Source organism: Podarcis filfolensis (assembly GCF_964270895.1).
Source record: "Podarcis filfolensis genome assembly, chromosome: 7".
Lineage (NCBI taxonomy): Eukaryota > Metazoa > Chordata > Lepidosauria > Squamata > Lacertidae > Podarcis > Podarcis filfolensis.
Window position 1 is genome coordinate 1,129,811 of NC_139603.1, and position 13,962 is coordinate 1,143,772.

The 13,962-nt window shown below is 44.9% G+C and overlaps 2 protein-coding genes across 2 annotated transcripts; one reads left to right on the forward strand and one right to left on the reverse strand.

The window, feature by feature from the left end:
• Window positions 1–926: 926 nt before the first annotated feature.
• On the forward strand, window positions 927–4,041 carry CFAP90 (cilia and flagella associated protein 90). Its single transcript, XM_083624372.1, has 3 exons — window positions 927–1,207; window positions 2,483–2,599; window positions 3,416–4,041. The coding sequence occupies exons 1-3, from the start codon at window positions 1,022–1,024 to the stop codon at window positions 3,593–3,595; spliced, it is 483 nt and encodes a 160-aa protein (XP_083480498.1). The 5' UTR covers window positions 927–1,021; the 3' UTR covers window positions 3,596–4,041.
• On the reverse strand, window positions 2,386–13,879 carry FASTKD3 (FAST kinase domains 3). The gene is made up of 7 exons (XM_083624329.1): window positions 13,642–13,879; window positions 10,189–11,655; window positions 9,693–9,778; window positions 9,153–9,327; window positions 8,156–8,225; window positions 7,606–7,720; window positions 2,386–6,357 (listed from the first exon to the last, which is right to left on the reverse strand). The coding sequence occupies exons 2-7, from the start codon at window positions 11,627–11,629 to the stop codon at window positions 6,259–6,261; spliced, it is 1,986 nt and encodes a 661-aa protein (XP_083480455.1). The 5' UTR covers window positions 11,630–11,655; window positions 13,642–13,879; the 3' UTR covers window positions 2,386–6,258.
• Window positions 13,880–13,962: the final 83 nt, after the last annotated feature.

Consider the following 13,962-nt stretch of genomic DNA (forward strand, 5'->3'; position numbering starts at 1 on the left):
ACTCTTTTCCAACAACACAAGAGACGACTCTACACATGAACATCACCAGATGGGCAGCATCGAAATCAGATTGATTATATTCTCTGCAGCCAAAGATGGAGAAGTTCTATGGATGGAGGCTCGTAACATTATACAGGACGCAGCAACTAAAACCATCCCAATGAAAAGGAAATGCAAGAAAGCAAAGTGGCTGTCCAACGAGGCCTTACAAATAGCGGGGGAGAGAAGGCAAGCAAAATGCGAGGGAGATAGTGAAAGATACAGGAAATTGAATGCAGATTTCCAAAAAGTAGCAAGGAGAGACAAGAGGGCCTTCTTAAATGAGCAATGCAAAGAAATAAGAGAAAACAAGGCAGCCCAAAAGGCTAGAAGGACATGTGTGCTGCAAGCTAAACTCCATCTTGGCACAGTGTCACCATCTGGGGCAGAGAGACTGCACATGGAACTGCTGTAATGCTCTATGGTTCCGGGTGCTCTTCAATAGCAGCTGCTGCTGAGGAACATCTGAGCCTCCCAGCAGCCTTTGTAAGCACAAATCAATAATGTCCAGTTTCTCCGCTTATTCAATCTTTAATGCCTTCCCCATTGCTTTAGCACCTTTGGCCCCTCTTCCAGATGGATGCATCTCCACCTTCTAGAGCCTGGCCGGCCTATCCATTGTTGATGTGGGTGTCTCACATTTCGGAACCTATACAACATCATACGGAAGACCCTGTCCAGTGAATTCATTCTTAAGCCCAGCTTTAGTGATCCTTGTCAGATCCAGGAATACTTGTGGCCTTTTGCTGCAATCTCCTCTAGACAAATTGGTTTTAAGCTCCTTTGTTCACGCAGAAGCAGCTTTTCTCAGCCTTCCAGTCTCCTTTATATGTTGTCTGACATCACAGTTAACACAGACCGTCTCTTAGTAACCAAAGAACTCAGCAGACCGGAGGGGGGGGCGGCTGGAGAAAAAGCGGCCACTGGAGCCCTGAAGGCAGCCAGCCTGCCTCCCAGCAAAGCTTTTAGGCTTCAGTAGGGAATGCAAGTAGCTCAAAATGGGGAAGAACTGGGAACAGAAGAGGAAGAGTTGGAGGAACTGGGAGGCATCAATGAACAACTAATAAGGAAACACCAGCTGCCACTCTCAGCACAGTCAGCCTTCAGCTATGTTCCCCCCCGACGCAAAGATCCCCCTGAACTCAGCTATTTTCACCAAGAGAGCAAGGTGCGTAGAGCAGAGGGGAAGGAGCAGTCGTGAGGAAGAAGGAATCCAGTTTTGAACTGCTGTTTCACTGAAGGAACAAAGTGGGAAGGAGGGGGAGAGAGTGAAAGGCAACTCAAAACTTTAAGCAGCTAAAAGCAGCTAATAGGGAGCCGGTGTGTGTAGTGGTTGAGAGCGGAGGACTCCACATGCAGTGCTGGATGAACTTGGGCCTGTCACACTTCTCTGAAGTCTGTCAGCCTCACTCTCCTTCACAGAGTGTTTGTTGTGGGGGAGGAAGGGAAAGGAGATTGTGAGCCGCTTTGAGACTCCTTAGGGTAGTGATAAAGCGGGATATCAAATCCAAACTCCTCCTCCTCCTCTTCTTCTAGCAAATTCTCTATTAGCAGTTATATCTGTGCTACAGGTAATTTCTCAATATTTGCACACACACAACCTTCCATTGGTGCCAGCTCTTGACTGGCCCATTTGGAAAACGACTTGTCCAGACTTCCACTTGTCCTGTGCCAAGAAAGCATGGGTCCAAGCGGTTTTCTGTTTGTCCTGCCACTTTCCCTGGGAAAACCCACCCTTTACTGCTCAATCCCTGGAACATCAATCCCTGGAAAACCTGACTGCCGTTTGTTCCGATTCAGTGGTAAAGTTCAGCTTTCCCTGGGGAAAAGTGGTGGGAGAAGTGGAAGTCTGCATGAGCCCTAAGTGGTAAAATGAGGGTCATGTGTCTGCTTTTTCTCCCTCACAAGCAATAGTCTGTATTTGTCCTTGGAGTCATTCTGCTGGTTCTTGTTTCCTTAGACTCTTGTTTCTTCTTACTCCTTTCCTAGATCCTTCTGTTTACAGTCCCCCCTCTGGGATCTGAGCTTTTCTGTCCCTTAGGAGAGTTCTGTGTCCTGCCTCTTTGTGACAGAAGGGCAGCTCAGGAGGTCACTATCGAGAGGCTTCAGTGGCCTCCATCTTCACAAAAGCTCTTTAACCTATTACATGACACATTAATTGGGAAGAAGCATGTTGCCCCGACCTGTGTGGGACAGTTGTAGCAAAGCCAAAGGCAGCGCTCCAATCTATACGCAGTTCTCGGCTCCAGATCAATTTTCAACATCAGGGCTGAACGTTAAAGCTATGTGGTGCTGCCGTCATGAAAAGCGCACGTGGGCATTGTGCTCACAGCAGACTCAACCAAACCTCATTATATCTGTCAGTTTTATTGGTATGATTCTTTGTAACCTGTGTCATCTTGTCAGTTAACGGCATGGCATTTCTTCCCCCCTTTATTTTAAGCCAGGAATTGTTTCCCTGTACGACTGCATCTTTAAAAGACCCATGGGCTATGACGAAAAACTCCACCGCTGTGACAGAGAACACGCCAAAAGCAGAGGACTTCATATTAATGATGAGGTGACCAAATTGATGATCTGGGCTGCAGTTTGACGGCAATCACTATTTGCTCATCTTTCTGTTCTCCCAGTCATGAGAACTGCAGCTCCCCTCCTCCTTGGCCACTGGCCATGACGGCTGGAGCTGGTGGGAGTGGCAGTTCATCAATAGCCGGGGAGCCACAGGCTGCCACACCTGCTGCAAAGTGCTTTACAAATGCTAAGTATCGTGTAGGTTTGAGGAGGCAACAAGAACAGCTAGTGGTCACTCTGAACCCACTTCATGGACCATAGCTGTGTCAATTTGATGAATGCTCCTCTATCCCACCAGCAACAGTAATGATACTAAAGACTATAGACAGTAAAGGACACTGACAATGAAGTGCACCTAGAGGAGGGCGACCAGGAGCACCAAGAACACAAATGCAAGCCCAAAGCACTGTCCCATGAAACACCCACCACCATTTATAGAACCAAAGAGTTGGAAGGGCCTCCCGGGGTCATCTAGTTCAGCCCTCTGCAATGCAGAAATCTTGGCAGTTTCCCCCATCCAAATTTAAACCAGACCAGACCCTGCTTAGCTTTGCAAATGTGCTAGCAATTTCATTGCTGCACCACTAGGAGGACACAGGCCTGTCCCTCCACCCCCACCCTGTCCCCCTCCACCCTGTTCCACCTTTGCTCTGGATGTGGATCCAAAGTGGGAAGGCACCTGACAGAATGATACCACAAGATGGGCAGGGAGCGGAGGAAAGAACATTTTGGCAGCAGCCCTGCACTAAGCACCAGTTTCACCCTCTTGCCATACTCAGAAATAACATCTAACATTTCTTAACAGGAAAAAGCAAGGCCTATGGCAGTCTTGTCCTCCTCTGAATATGGGCGACGCATAGACAAGCCCGTGGAGCAGTTGGTCCGAGACCATGTGCGCATTAAACACGTTCAGGCGGAATTCTACAGGAAAAACGGAATAGCTTGCTTGATAGAAAAATCATCCAGAAACATTGAAGCAACCTAAGGCTACTTGTTGTGATTGATAGCAGGGAAGAATTAATGTGCCTGGGTTTTGTTTCTGTATTATTTCCTGTACTGTGCTACTGGGATTCCAATTCCAATATTGCATCATATCATCTGATGAATTCTTTGCAGGGTTGCTAGATTAAGTGAGGCATGTTTTACTTGAATGTGCCTGTAACATGGCAACATTTATGCAACGCGCAGCTCACAACAGCATTCTACAAGGAGCATTAGCTCATAATACAATATTCGGGGAAGAGGGCGCAGTTGCTCCCATGACAAGGGGGTTTTCACTTTTTTCAGTGCATCCTGCTTGCTAAAGCAGCCATGTGCTTGTCTGTGAGTACTAGACTCAACCATTTCTTATGACATGCTAATAATATGCAGGTTAGAGCTTTGATTCACAAATCAATGGATGTTAGATCACAAATGAAGGCGCTGACAACATGCTTTTGCTTAATGTGTCTTTTCTCCCCTCATTCTTGGAAACAAAACCTTGTTGCATATCTCATCGTTACCATGTCTTATAGTGTTAACAGCTTAGTATAGTTCTAAAGCAAAATTCTTCATGCATTCAGAATGCTCAGATAATGATAAATCTGCAAAATAAAAAAGCTTAGGAAAAGATATGCATTTATTTGACAGTACAGTATGCACATCATGATTCACAGAGCCAAAGGCAGCCCACCAAACTTGGGCTGGAGCTGTGTCCAAGTTCAGGGGTCACCAACCTCACATTCAGAGGTGTTATGGCACCTGCAAAGGCCTTCTTTGCTGCATCTGGGATGAACCATAATCCCCAGATTCATTTTTAAGCAAAGCTTATAGTATTTTAGAATCTGAGATATGAAGCAAAATATATAAGCAGCATTAATTTTTTTGTGAGAAACTAGCCTGCTCCAACCCCTCACTTACTTCCCCACTCTGGTCTGGGAAAAAATCCTGTGGGTGCCCAGAGGAAGAGCTGCCTGAGTAGTGAGAAGGGGAGGGGGAGCATAAGTGCTCTTTGAGAGAAGGAACACAGGCATTTGTGGTCTGTGTGAGAGGCAGACAAATGGCTGTGTGCCTGCGGTCTGTATGTGTCTGCTTTGTTGAGATTCCAACATTGCAGGGGGTAGGACCAGATGACTCTACAGTTCTATCACCTGGTGGTTCTATGTGCACCTGAGTGTGAATGTGGTGTGGGCACCATGTAACTTTCCTAGTACTGGGGAATGCTCCCTGTTGCAATTAGGCAGCAACATCCTCTGTGTGTTTGTTTGAGAGAGAATCAATATTGTGCAGTCTCCACACTCAGGATCAGCAGGACATAGCAGACTTCCCATTGTAAGCCGAAGGTTATCCAGGTGTGGGAATGATGGCAATTACTAAAGTCTCCCCAATTTTCTATTATGCCACTCCTCCATGACAGCCATTTTTTGAAGGGTATCCATGGCACTTTCTCAGAACTCAAAATGTGCCAGGCGATCCCTGCCCTAGTGCTTGAAGAAGGGAATTATTCAAATCAAGATTTACAGCCCCAAATATATATTTAAATCTCTATTTCCATACAGTATTGTTATTGTTACAGCTCTTGGCCTGTAGCTGTAAAAAGCAGGCAGACACAACCATGGCTTGAGGTGAGAAGCAATTTGGAAGAAACTTACGAGCCACTTGGACTGGCAGTGATGTTTCTTTTAGTGCCATCACAGGCATTATTGTAACTTTAAGGGGCCAGAAGCCAAAGGGCAATGTCTAAGGGACCTGACACTTAGGGGTCCAAGCAAATGTCTGGAAGTTGTGTCTGGGATGGGTTTTCCTTTAACTGCTTTAAAATGGTTCTGGGGCTCTGTCTTATAAGATGTTGCAACAAGACGGGGAAGGACTTCTTAGAGCTGAAACTAACAAGGTTGGAGCACTTTCACTGCAAATGTGGGTGTTTTTTCAGTGAATGAGTTTAATCCTTTCCCCCCTGTATAGTCCAAATGGTGGAATTAGCCCTAGAAGGGGAGTTTCCATTAGCACCAATATAGCAGCTTGTGTTAGTCTTCATCAGAATTGCAGTGGGGAAGAAATAACTAACACACCTCCCTGTGATCCCTTAGTAAAACAGCCTCTCCTGCTAGCTATTAACATTAAACATCACTTTAATGTCACTGCTAGTTCAGCTCACAAATTCAGGCATCCGTGAAGAGTCAATAGCCTGAAAATAACGAATCTCTTGGCATTTCCTGTGGCAATTTGTTTTGGGCCGGGGGGGGGGGAGTGTAACAAAATATTTTTTCCCAGTTTTATTTGGGATGAATACAGTCACACTAAAAAATAAATTTAGTTGTATTTTACCAGCCTTTTGGCACATTCTCTTTATGTATTGTTAGAGGACTGAGCTGTTCCACAGTGGAACGGTCTCCCTCAGGAGGTGGTGGACTCTACTTTCTTGAAGGTTTTTAAGCAGAGGTTGGATCTGTCATGGATGCTTTAGCTGAGATTCCGGTATTGCAGGGGGAAGGCCTAGATGACCCTTGGGGTCTCTTCCAGCTCTACAATTCGATAACTCAATGACTGGCCCAGAAAACAAGATTCAGTTTTTTTAAAATCACAGTAGCTTACCAAGTCCCAAATTTAAAATAATAATAATAAACCAATCTTCATAGATCTGTCAGCATCATTTGGATTCTATTTCAATCACCAGCTGAGCCTATAAGAGTTAGAAAAAATTTTCTTGTGCAGGTATTCCACTATATCACTTCTGGTCTTCAGTGACTCAAATTCAAAAAATGGAATCTGAAAGTTAAAAGGAAGGAAGAATGTATTACTGAAAGCATTTTTCAGGAAGCAAACTCAGATAATTTTTCTTCTGTGAAATTAGAGGAATTGGTCTGTTGCTTATTTTTTCTTATGTATTGTATCCTATAGTTTTTGATATAAGAAATAAAAAGAGCAATAACAATTTAATTAAAAATCAGTCCACAGCCACTATAGCACATCACAACTGATACAACAGGCAGAAAAACCATTGAGTGGTCTGCTGAGTAATCTTCAAGTGGTTCATGGGGGGCAGGAGAAGTTTGGAAACTACTTTTATAGATCTATTCCATCTTTGGGAAGAATTATATACACCTAGGGTAGAATTCTCCTAGCAATCCCATTCACCTGTGGGGAGTGAACCACCCAATAACAGTACCTCTGCCTCATCTGGAATGAGTTTCCATTTATTAACCCCAATCTAGTCCATTACTGTGACCATGAATTGTTTCAGGATGCCCATAGCCTTGCCTGAAGTCAGCGACAAAGAGAAAAAGTTGGGTGTCACCTGTATATTGGTGACACTTGACGCCAAATCTCTGGATGACCTCTTCCATCTGCTTCATGTAGATGTTCCACAGCCTGGAGCAGAGTGTGGAACCTTGTGGGGACCCCAAGCAAAGCTGCCATAGTGTCAAGCGGTGCTCCAACAGCCCCACCCTCTGGAACTGCTCCTCCAAATAAAAGCAGGACCAGTCCTAAGCAGTGCCTTCAACACTCAGCTCAGTCAGACTGTTAAGAAGGATGCCATGGTCAACAGTACTGAAAGCCACTGAGAGGTCTGAGGAATCCAGCAGAGCCACGCTCCCCTGCCCTTCTCTTTCTTGGGAAAGGTCATCTCGTTATGACCAAGGCAGTTTCTCTGTGCCAAAGCCAGTTCTGAAGCCAAATCAAAATGGTTAAAAAAACCCCCAAAAACGAAACAAAACCCCCAGCTTCCTCCAGAAGTATCCTAGCATTTGCCAGCTGCCACTCTCTTCAGCAACTTGCCCAGGAATAGGATATTAACCACTGGCCTGCAATTGTTGACATTTTCCAGGTCCAGATTAAGCATTCAATGGGGGTAGGTATCAGCTCTTAAGAGCCCAAGCTTCAAGAGAGAGTCTGAGGCAGCAATATGGATTTCCAGTGCTACCTGCTGTTCACACTACCTTGCCCCGGCTGCAATTTTCCATTCCGCTTTGAACAGCAACCATTTGATTCACCCCAACTGCTTCAAGTATTTACCTGCACAACTTCGTAACCAGCTAGCTGTAGGTGCCTTTGCTTAATGGCCTCTTTTCCAAGAAGATTGTGACTGTTTGTGCAAAATCTTCTTTGATCATCAATGCAGAGAGCTATTCTGCCAATCAAACACAAAATAAGATTAAATATTTATCGCATTTGAATCAAACTTTTATGACATCCTGCATAGTTGTTGTTTTTTAGGATATTACACGTCTTGGGTAATACAAATACCTGACAAAACCTCCATGGTGCAATGTGGCTGCCATTTCCCTGCAGTCATATTGCTCTTAGCATTTGAACCACAGAATCTTGTGAAGTACCTCGACCCCAGGGGAAGATCCCACAGGAGGAGCACACCTTGCCATGGGCTGGTGGCACAGAACAAGTTCTTTGAAAGTGGTCTGTCTCTCAGTGCAATTGTTTAACTGAAATGTTTCTGGAGTCCTGTGGGATGCAGCCCCAGGGAAGCAACAAGCAAAGACACAAATTGAAAGAACAGAAAATTGTACACCACTTGCACTACTCTGTTTATATTTAGCATCTTGCTTACCTTTGGTACGCCTCTTCATGTCTATTAGCTGGTAGTACAAATCCTTCATCATTGAGTTTAATCTCGATATCTGGTGCGAGGAAGGAGCAAGAAAAAAGTTACTATGTTTCTATAGCAGGGATGGTCAACAGGTAGATTGCGAGGGCTCTGTGGTAGATCGCTGCCCTGCCCCCCCCCCCGACTCAAAAAAAGAAAAAGGAAAGGGGAAAAAGGCCCAACAATTTTGACTTCCTAAAAAAAGCTCTACAATTTTGGTAGATCACTGCCAGTTGTTTTAATAGTGGGAAGAGTAGATCTCAGTCTCTTGAAAGTTGGACATGCCTGTTCTATAGCATATACTATATATGTTGTGCCTCTTTTTGTTTGGGCAAAACCACCCAAAATACTTGAGCATTATTCTTCTTTACCATCTGGAATGTGGAAAGCATATGTGGGCCTTTCTGCTTCTTATCTACACTTGATATGAATGCAAAGTATGAGATCTGTTAAAAGAAAACCATCTCTCATAATAGAAAAACATTAAGTATTAAAGGTAGCAAGAGGTTAAAAGTATCGTCTACATCCTATTTCCAACTCATTTAGTCTGCATGTGAATGGCGGGTGGGGGGTGGATGCGTCAAAAGAGGATTTCTATGATGGTAAGGACCGCTTTTCCTTCTGCAGAATAGTATAGTATCTGGCAGTCAACCGGATACTGACACACACAACCATGGGAATTTCCTGCAATATTATGCTGAGCAAGGAGGCATTTGGCAAGTAACTCTACTATTTAGGAGAAGCAATCATGTCAGGGATCATCTATAACTTTGTGAAGGGTTTTTTTTTGTTTTGTTTTGTTTTGTTTGTTTGTTACTCCATTCATTCATGCAAAGTACAGGTCTGTTGAAGATGAATGCAGCATTACTTTACACACTGAAACAGAAATTTTCATAATTATGGGGCTGTGACCATTAACATTTGCATTCAGCAAGACACGCATTAGCAACAGCTTCCCTACCCAGAGTATAGCAGTATGGTGTCAACACGTGAGAGGCAAAATATATCCGGGCCCCCAAGAGGTCAGTGAGGCCAGCCTTTACTCTGCTGTAGAGGTGACTGTCTACCAAGGACTCCATTGAACGATCTGGCGTGAGAAAGGACTTGACAATGTACTTGGGAAGGAGTTGGGGACCCTATTAAGACAGGAGAGGAAAATAAGCAGTTTCTTCCTGCAGGTAGAAATACTAATAAATATGCAAGCAGTTTGGTACAAGGACAGGAATGGGTTGCAAGGGAACACTTGGTGGCACAGAACAAGTTATTTGCAGTCTTTTTTTGGAAGGTCCTTATATAGGTACTCTGCTGAACTGAAAGCCCAACGGGCTACGCACGGAACACTAAGCTACCAGCAAAATTCAGTATGACTGCTGCTATTGACAGTTACTAATTAGCATCATTACTTAAGGCTGCTCATTTTATTATGCAACACTGTTGCCTATTCTGAATAAACATGTGCAGGATCAAAACATGCACAAAAAGGAATAGCATATTCTCATACCTCGTAGGAAGGACACTCCAGTGTAACTGTTAGAAATAGCTGGGTCAACTGAGAAAGAACAGACTTCTTCAAACCAGGTCCTTCAGCTGGGATAAAAGAATCAGAGGCATCGAGAAAGATGGTTACACAATTTATTTTCCTTTTTTTTTTTAAAAAAAAGGGGGGCTAAGAAACAGCTGCTTAAAGCTATTTCCTAAGCTTTCATTTCACAGGAAAGCTACTAGATTCACCAAGGGGAGTGTAAAGTAAGATTTGCTACCAACTCTGCTGTACAATTAACAAAATACTGGGAGGCTGCCCCCGAGCTCCTGCCCCACTTCAATCCTACTGCAGATGTAATTTCCCAAGGTCTCTCCAAGACCCACTCCTGTTCTCCAGTGCGAATTCACAACTTCCATTACTAGCCCATGTGAGTTAACAATGTTACCAGGGGCATGTCATTTATTTGAGGTGACATTTCTGAACATCCACATCCCTAGACAAGCTATATACTTACCTTGCAACTGCTGCAGAAAATAGGGACTAAAGACTTTTGCCAGGAAATTCAGGGGATAGCGTTCAACTAGGGTGCATGCATGAAGAAGGCTCAAGAATACATGGGGCTGAAACTGGGCCGATCGAGTGCTGAGTATCCTTTCAAGCTTTTGGAAAAGAGAAGGAGCACACGGAGGCAAATAGTTGAGTTTCCCAAATGGAATAATCTGCTCAGCGATTTGAGCAGTGGTGAAGTTGTCAGCATTGTAGATGAAACTTTCTGCCACTGCATTGAAGATGCTTTTAGAAAGGATGCACTTCCTGCTGCAGAACTGCATGACTTTGGAAACTGCACAGGGATGCATGGTGAAGGCGTATTTGGCAACATGTCTTTCTAGAGCTTCAGTGAAGAACTGGTCGTTGTGTCCAAAATGAATGAAAGCCTCCAGCACCTTTTCTAGCTCATTGTCAGTCAAATATGGGACGTGCCGTACTGAATGCTTGCAAAGCTTTATCACTAGAGGAATGGCTTGGGTTTGATCAAGAACCACCAGAGCATTTAACACTGTACTTGTCATTTCAGGGCTGAACTGAGGAACCCGAGTTACAGTTAAATTGCTCATTTTGTTTAATAGGGCTTGGTACTTTCCTCTCTCCCCGACACCCAGCTGCAGCATTTTGTAGACCATAGCCATTTCATCAGCCTTCCAGTCCTCCAGGTTTGTACTTTGAACTTGGTCCATAATTTGTTCCAGAATAGCACAACTTGGACCCTCTAGATTGAACAAGGATTCTCCAAGAACACACAGATTTCTAATAGTCATCTGGCCTTTATCAAGACGTTCTTGGCTCTCTGACACCAAACGAACCATCAAAGTACTCCAGGGATCCACACGTAATTTTATCAAAGCATTTAGTGAGTTTACAAGACCAGATTCAGACAGGCTTCGTGATTCTTGTTCCAGTTGGAAGCAAAGTGACCTGAAGACTTCATCCTCCATCACCTCTTCTGGATTATTCAGCATACTGTCCTCCAGTTGAACATCACACAACCGCTGAAGGACAGCTGCCACCATGGTGTCAGATAAACTTTCCAATGTGCTTACAAATCTGAAAATGTCTTTGTATGAACAGAAACAGTTCAGCTTCTTCAAAAACACCTGTTCATCTGTCCACGTGCTGCCAGATTTTACACTGTTACCAGCTTCTCCATGGAGTTGCACCATTCCCGTAACATAGCCGGGGTGATTTCCCAGTTCCATATGGTAATTTCTACAAGCCGTGCACTGAAAACCACAGACTGAACACACTGTTCGTAATGTTGAAGAACCATGGGGACATAACCTGAACTGCCTAATTTGCTGGCCAAAATGGTTCAAGGCTGTGCCTCGAGTTAGTAGCTGCCTACATGCTTGCATTCTAGAAATAGATGCCTGGATACATCTAAAATTCATGGAAGCCATTTCAGGTCTGCTTTGAACATTTCTCCCTGAAAGAAAAACAACAACTAAAAGTCAGTGTCACTATAGAGATATCCTGGTTAGCCTTCGAGAGCTTTTATTATTATTATTTATTTTTTAAAAAACAGCATGAAAAGAAAGGTCAAGAGATGGCACAATGAGGACTGTGTCCATCCCATAGCTCTACAGAAGGGGAGACTAAGTACATAACACGGTACTGTCCACAGAATCAAGTGTCTTAATAACCTCAAATTTCCATATTCATGGAGAATCACATTTCTAGCCATTATAGATGCAAAGCTATGCTTCAAAGTGTGATGGGCAGTGGCTGTTGAAATTCCAGGAGCCTAGAGTAAGGGTTGTCTTTTCTTAGTATGGAATCTGGATTTCCGCGGCATGGAATTTACATTATTAAGCATGGAATACTAACTTCTTTACAGTGAACAAGAAGTGAATAAATAAATGCACTGAGCTGAAATTACAGGCAGACTGATGATCCACTGGCCCATGGCCTAAGTATTAATCCTTTACTGGCATACACAGGTTACAAGTATAAGTCAAAGTGTAAAATTGGCATCTGTTCATGAAAGCAGATACTTTAAGATAAAACAGATAGACGTCATAAGGTTAAAAGGTGCCTCTCAAGTCTTACAGTGACATCATTTCATGGCATCTCTCAGAAATTTTGCTACATTCACCATAATGTCAGTAGAAAGGAAACCTTGGATAAATCAGGGCAATTAAACCTTTCTTTCAGCATGAGATTTAAATATTTCTTGCCGATTTCAGCATAAAAATGGACAGTAAAATAAAACATGTGCAACGGTTTCAACCTGTTTTATACCACAAGGACAATGCCTTTCTGAATATGGGATTTTCAAGAAGCTTCCTTGCAGAAGCAAGATGGAGTGAAGTTACATCTTGCAATGGGAAAAGCTCTATGTTGGTGGGGATTGTATACGTGATGTAAATATGGAGTGATCTGGCCAAAGAAAGGTAAGATCCCTAACCCCAATCGAGAGCAAGATTTATGGGCTGTAAGGCTGAGATTTTGCAATTCAATCTCTAGAAATTTGTGCTTGTTTGAAATGCTTCTGACAGTGATCTAAGCAAATGGTACCAGTATGGGCAGCCAAGGAAATCAGTGCATGCAATTGGTCCTAAAGAATTAGAATGTTAAATCCTTGTGCACTCTCAGTCCTTGGAGGACTGCTGGCCTGTGGGGGTCATGCACCACTGCTTGCCATATCTTCCTTTGTTTATTTAAACAGATGCACATTGGTTTTGGCTACTACTGAAGGACAGCATAGAACTGGGAGAGCTGGTTAGGAGGGGAAATTTCCTTGCCCACCCCACAAGCATTTGTTAGACTTAAGAGCCTCAGTAAAAAGAAGCCATAAGACATCCAAACAAACATCAAATCAAACTGTACCACATTCTGGTACAAACATTGCAAGGTATATCTCTTGTGCTGAGCTGTGTTCTCAAGAGGACCCCTCCCCACAACACAACACCAGCTGGGTTCTACCAGAAAATGTACTCAGGCGAAATCTATCTAAACTTCAGATAGACAGGTCACTTTTAGCTAAAAGCATAGGGGGTCATTAAAGGACAAACATGTGTGTGTTTAAAACATACAGATAATTATAACAAAAACAGCAAGGCAGCAAAGAGGGAGCCAGTTTGGCCTCCCTATGCAGGGAGGAGCCACCCCCGAGAAGACCCTCTCCTGCGGGAGGGGCGGGCCTGAGGGAAGGAGCTGGACCCGCAAGCGGCCCTTCGAGCGGGGCCCGGAAAGGGAGTCCTTGGCGGGAGGCGCTTCATCCCCGCCTCGCGGGGCCGGGCCTGGGGAGGCCTCCCGGCTCTGCCCTGCTTCGGAGCCGCGCCTTCTGGGGCGGAGGCAGCGCTCTGCACATGCTCAGGCGCGCGCCGTCCTGAGCCCTGAAATCCCGCGCGCCAAGGTCGGAGGCGAGGCTTCGCTTGCCCTCTTCTCCGGGGCTGTGAGGGAGCCTTACCCGCCTCTCCGCGGAAATGTGGAAAGAGCGGCGCTTCCCCTCCACTACCGCCTTCCGGTTGGGGCTCGGCCTAGTTTTCCGGCAACAGGAAGCGGGGGTTCAAATGCACGACCCCGGAAGTGAAAGGGCGGGGCTTGGCCGGAGCAGGGCCTTCGAGCCGCCTGATGGAGCCGGACCACAACTCCCATCACCCCTCGCGAGGGCCCGGCGCGCAAACTCAAGACCGGAAGGCTTGGCTCCCTTGGGCGGGTCAAGCTTCGCCCTCCAGCAACAACGGGAGGTCGCCCCGCGAGACACTCCGGCCTCGGCGCGTGCGCACGG

Excerpts from the sequence above, each read along its gene's own strand:
- CFAP90 (XM_083624372.1), top strand. The coding sequence starts at position 1,022 with ATGCAAGTAGCTCAAAATGGGGAAGAACTGGGAACAGAAGAGGAAGAG. Across the intron at positions 1,208-2,482 it reads ATTTTCACCAAGAGAGCAAG|CCAGGAATTGTTTCCCTGTA; the intron begins GTGCGTAGAGCA and ends CTTTATTTTAAG. Across the intron at positions 2,600-3,415 it reads GACTTCATATTAATGATGAG|GAAAAAGCAAGGCCTATGGC; the intron begins GTGACCAAATTG and ends ATTTCTTAACAG.
- FASTKD3 (XM_083624329.1), bottom strand. The coding sequence starts at position 11,629 with ATGGCTTCCATGAATTTTAGATGTATCCAGGCATCTATTTCTAGAATG. Across the intron at positions 9,328-9,692 it reads TGGAGTGTCCTTCCTACGAG|GGTCCCCAACTCCTTCCCAA; the intron begins GTATGAGAATAT and ends CTGTCTTAATAG. Across the intron at positions 6,358-7,605 it reads CTGGTTACGAAGTTGTGCAG|ATTCCATTTTTTGAATTTGA; the intron begins GTAAATACTTGA and ends TTTAACTTTCAG.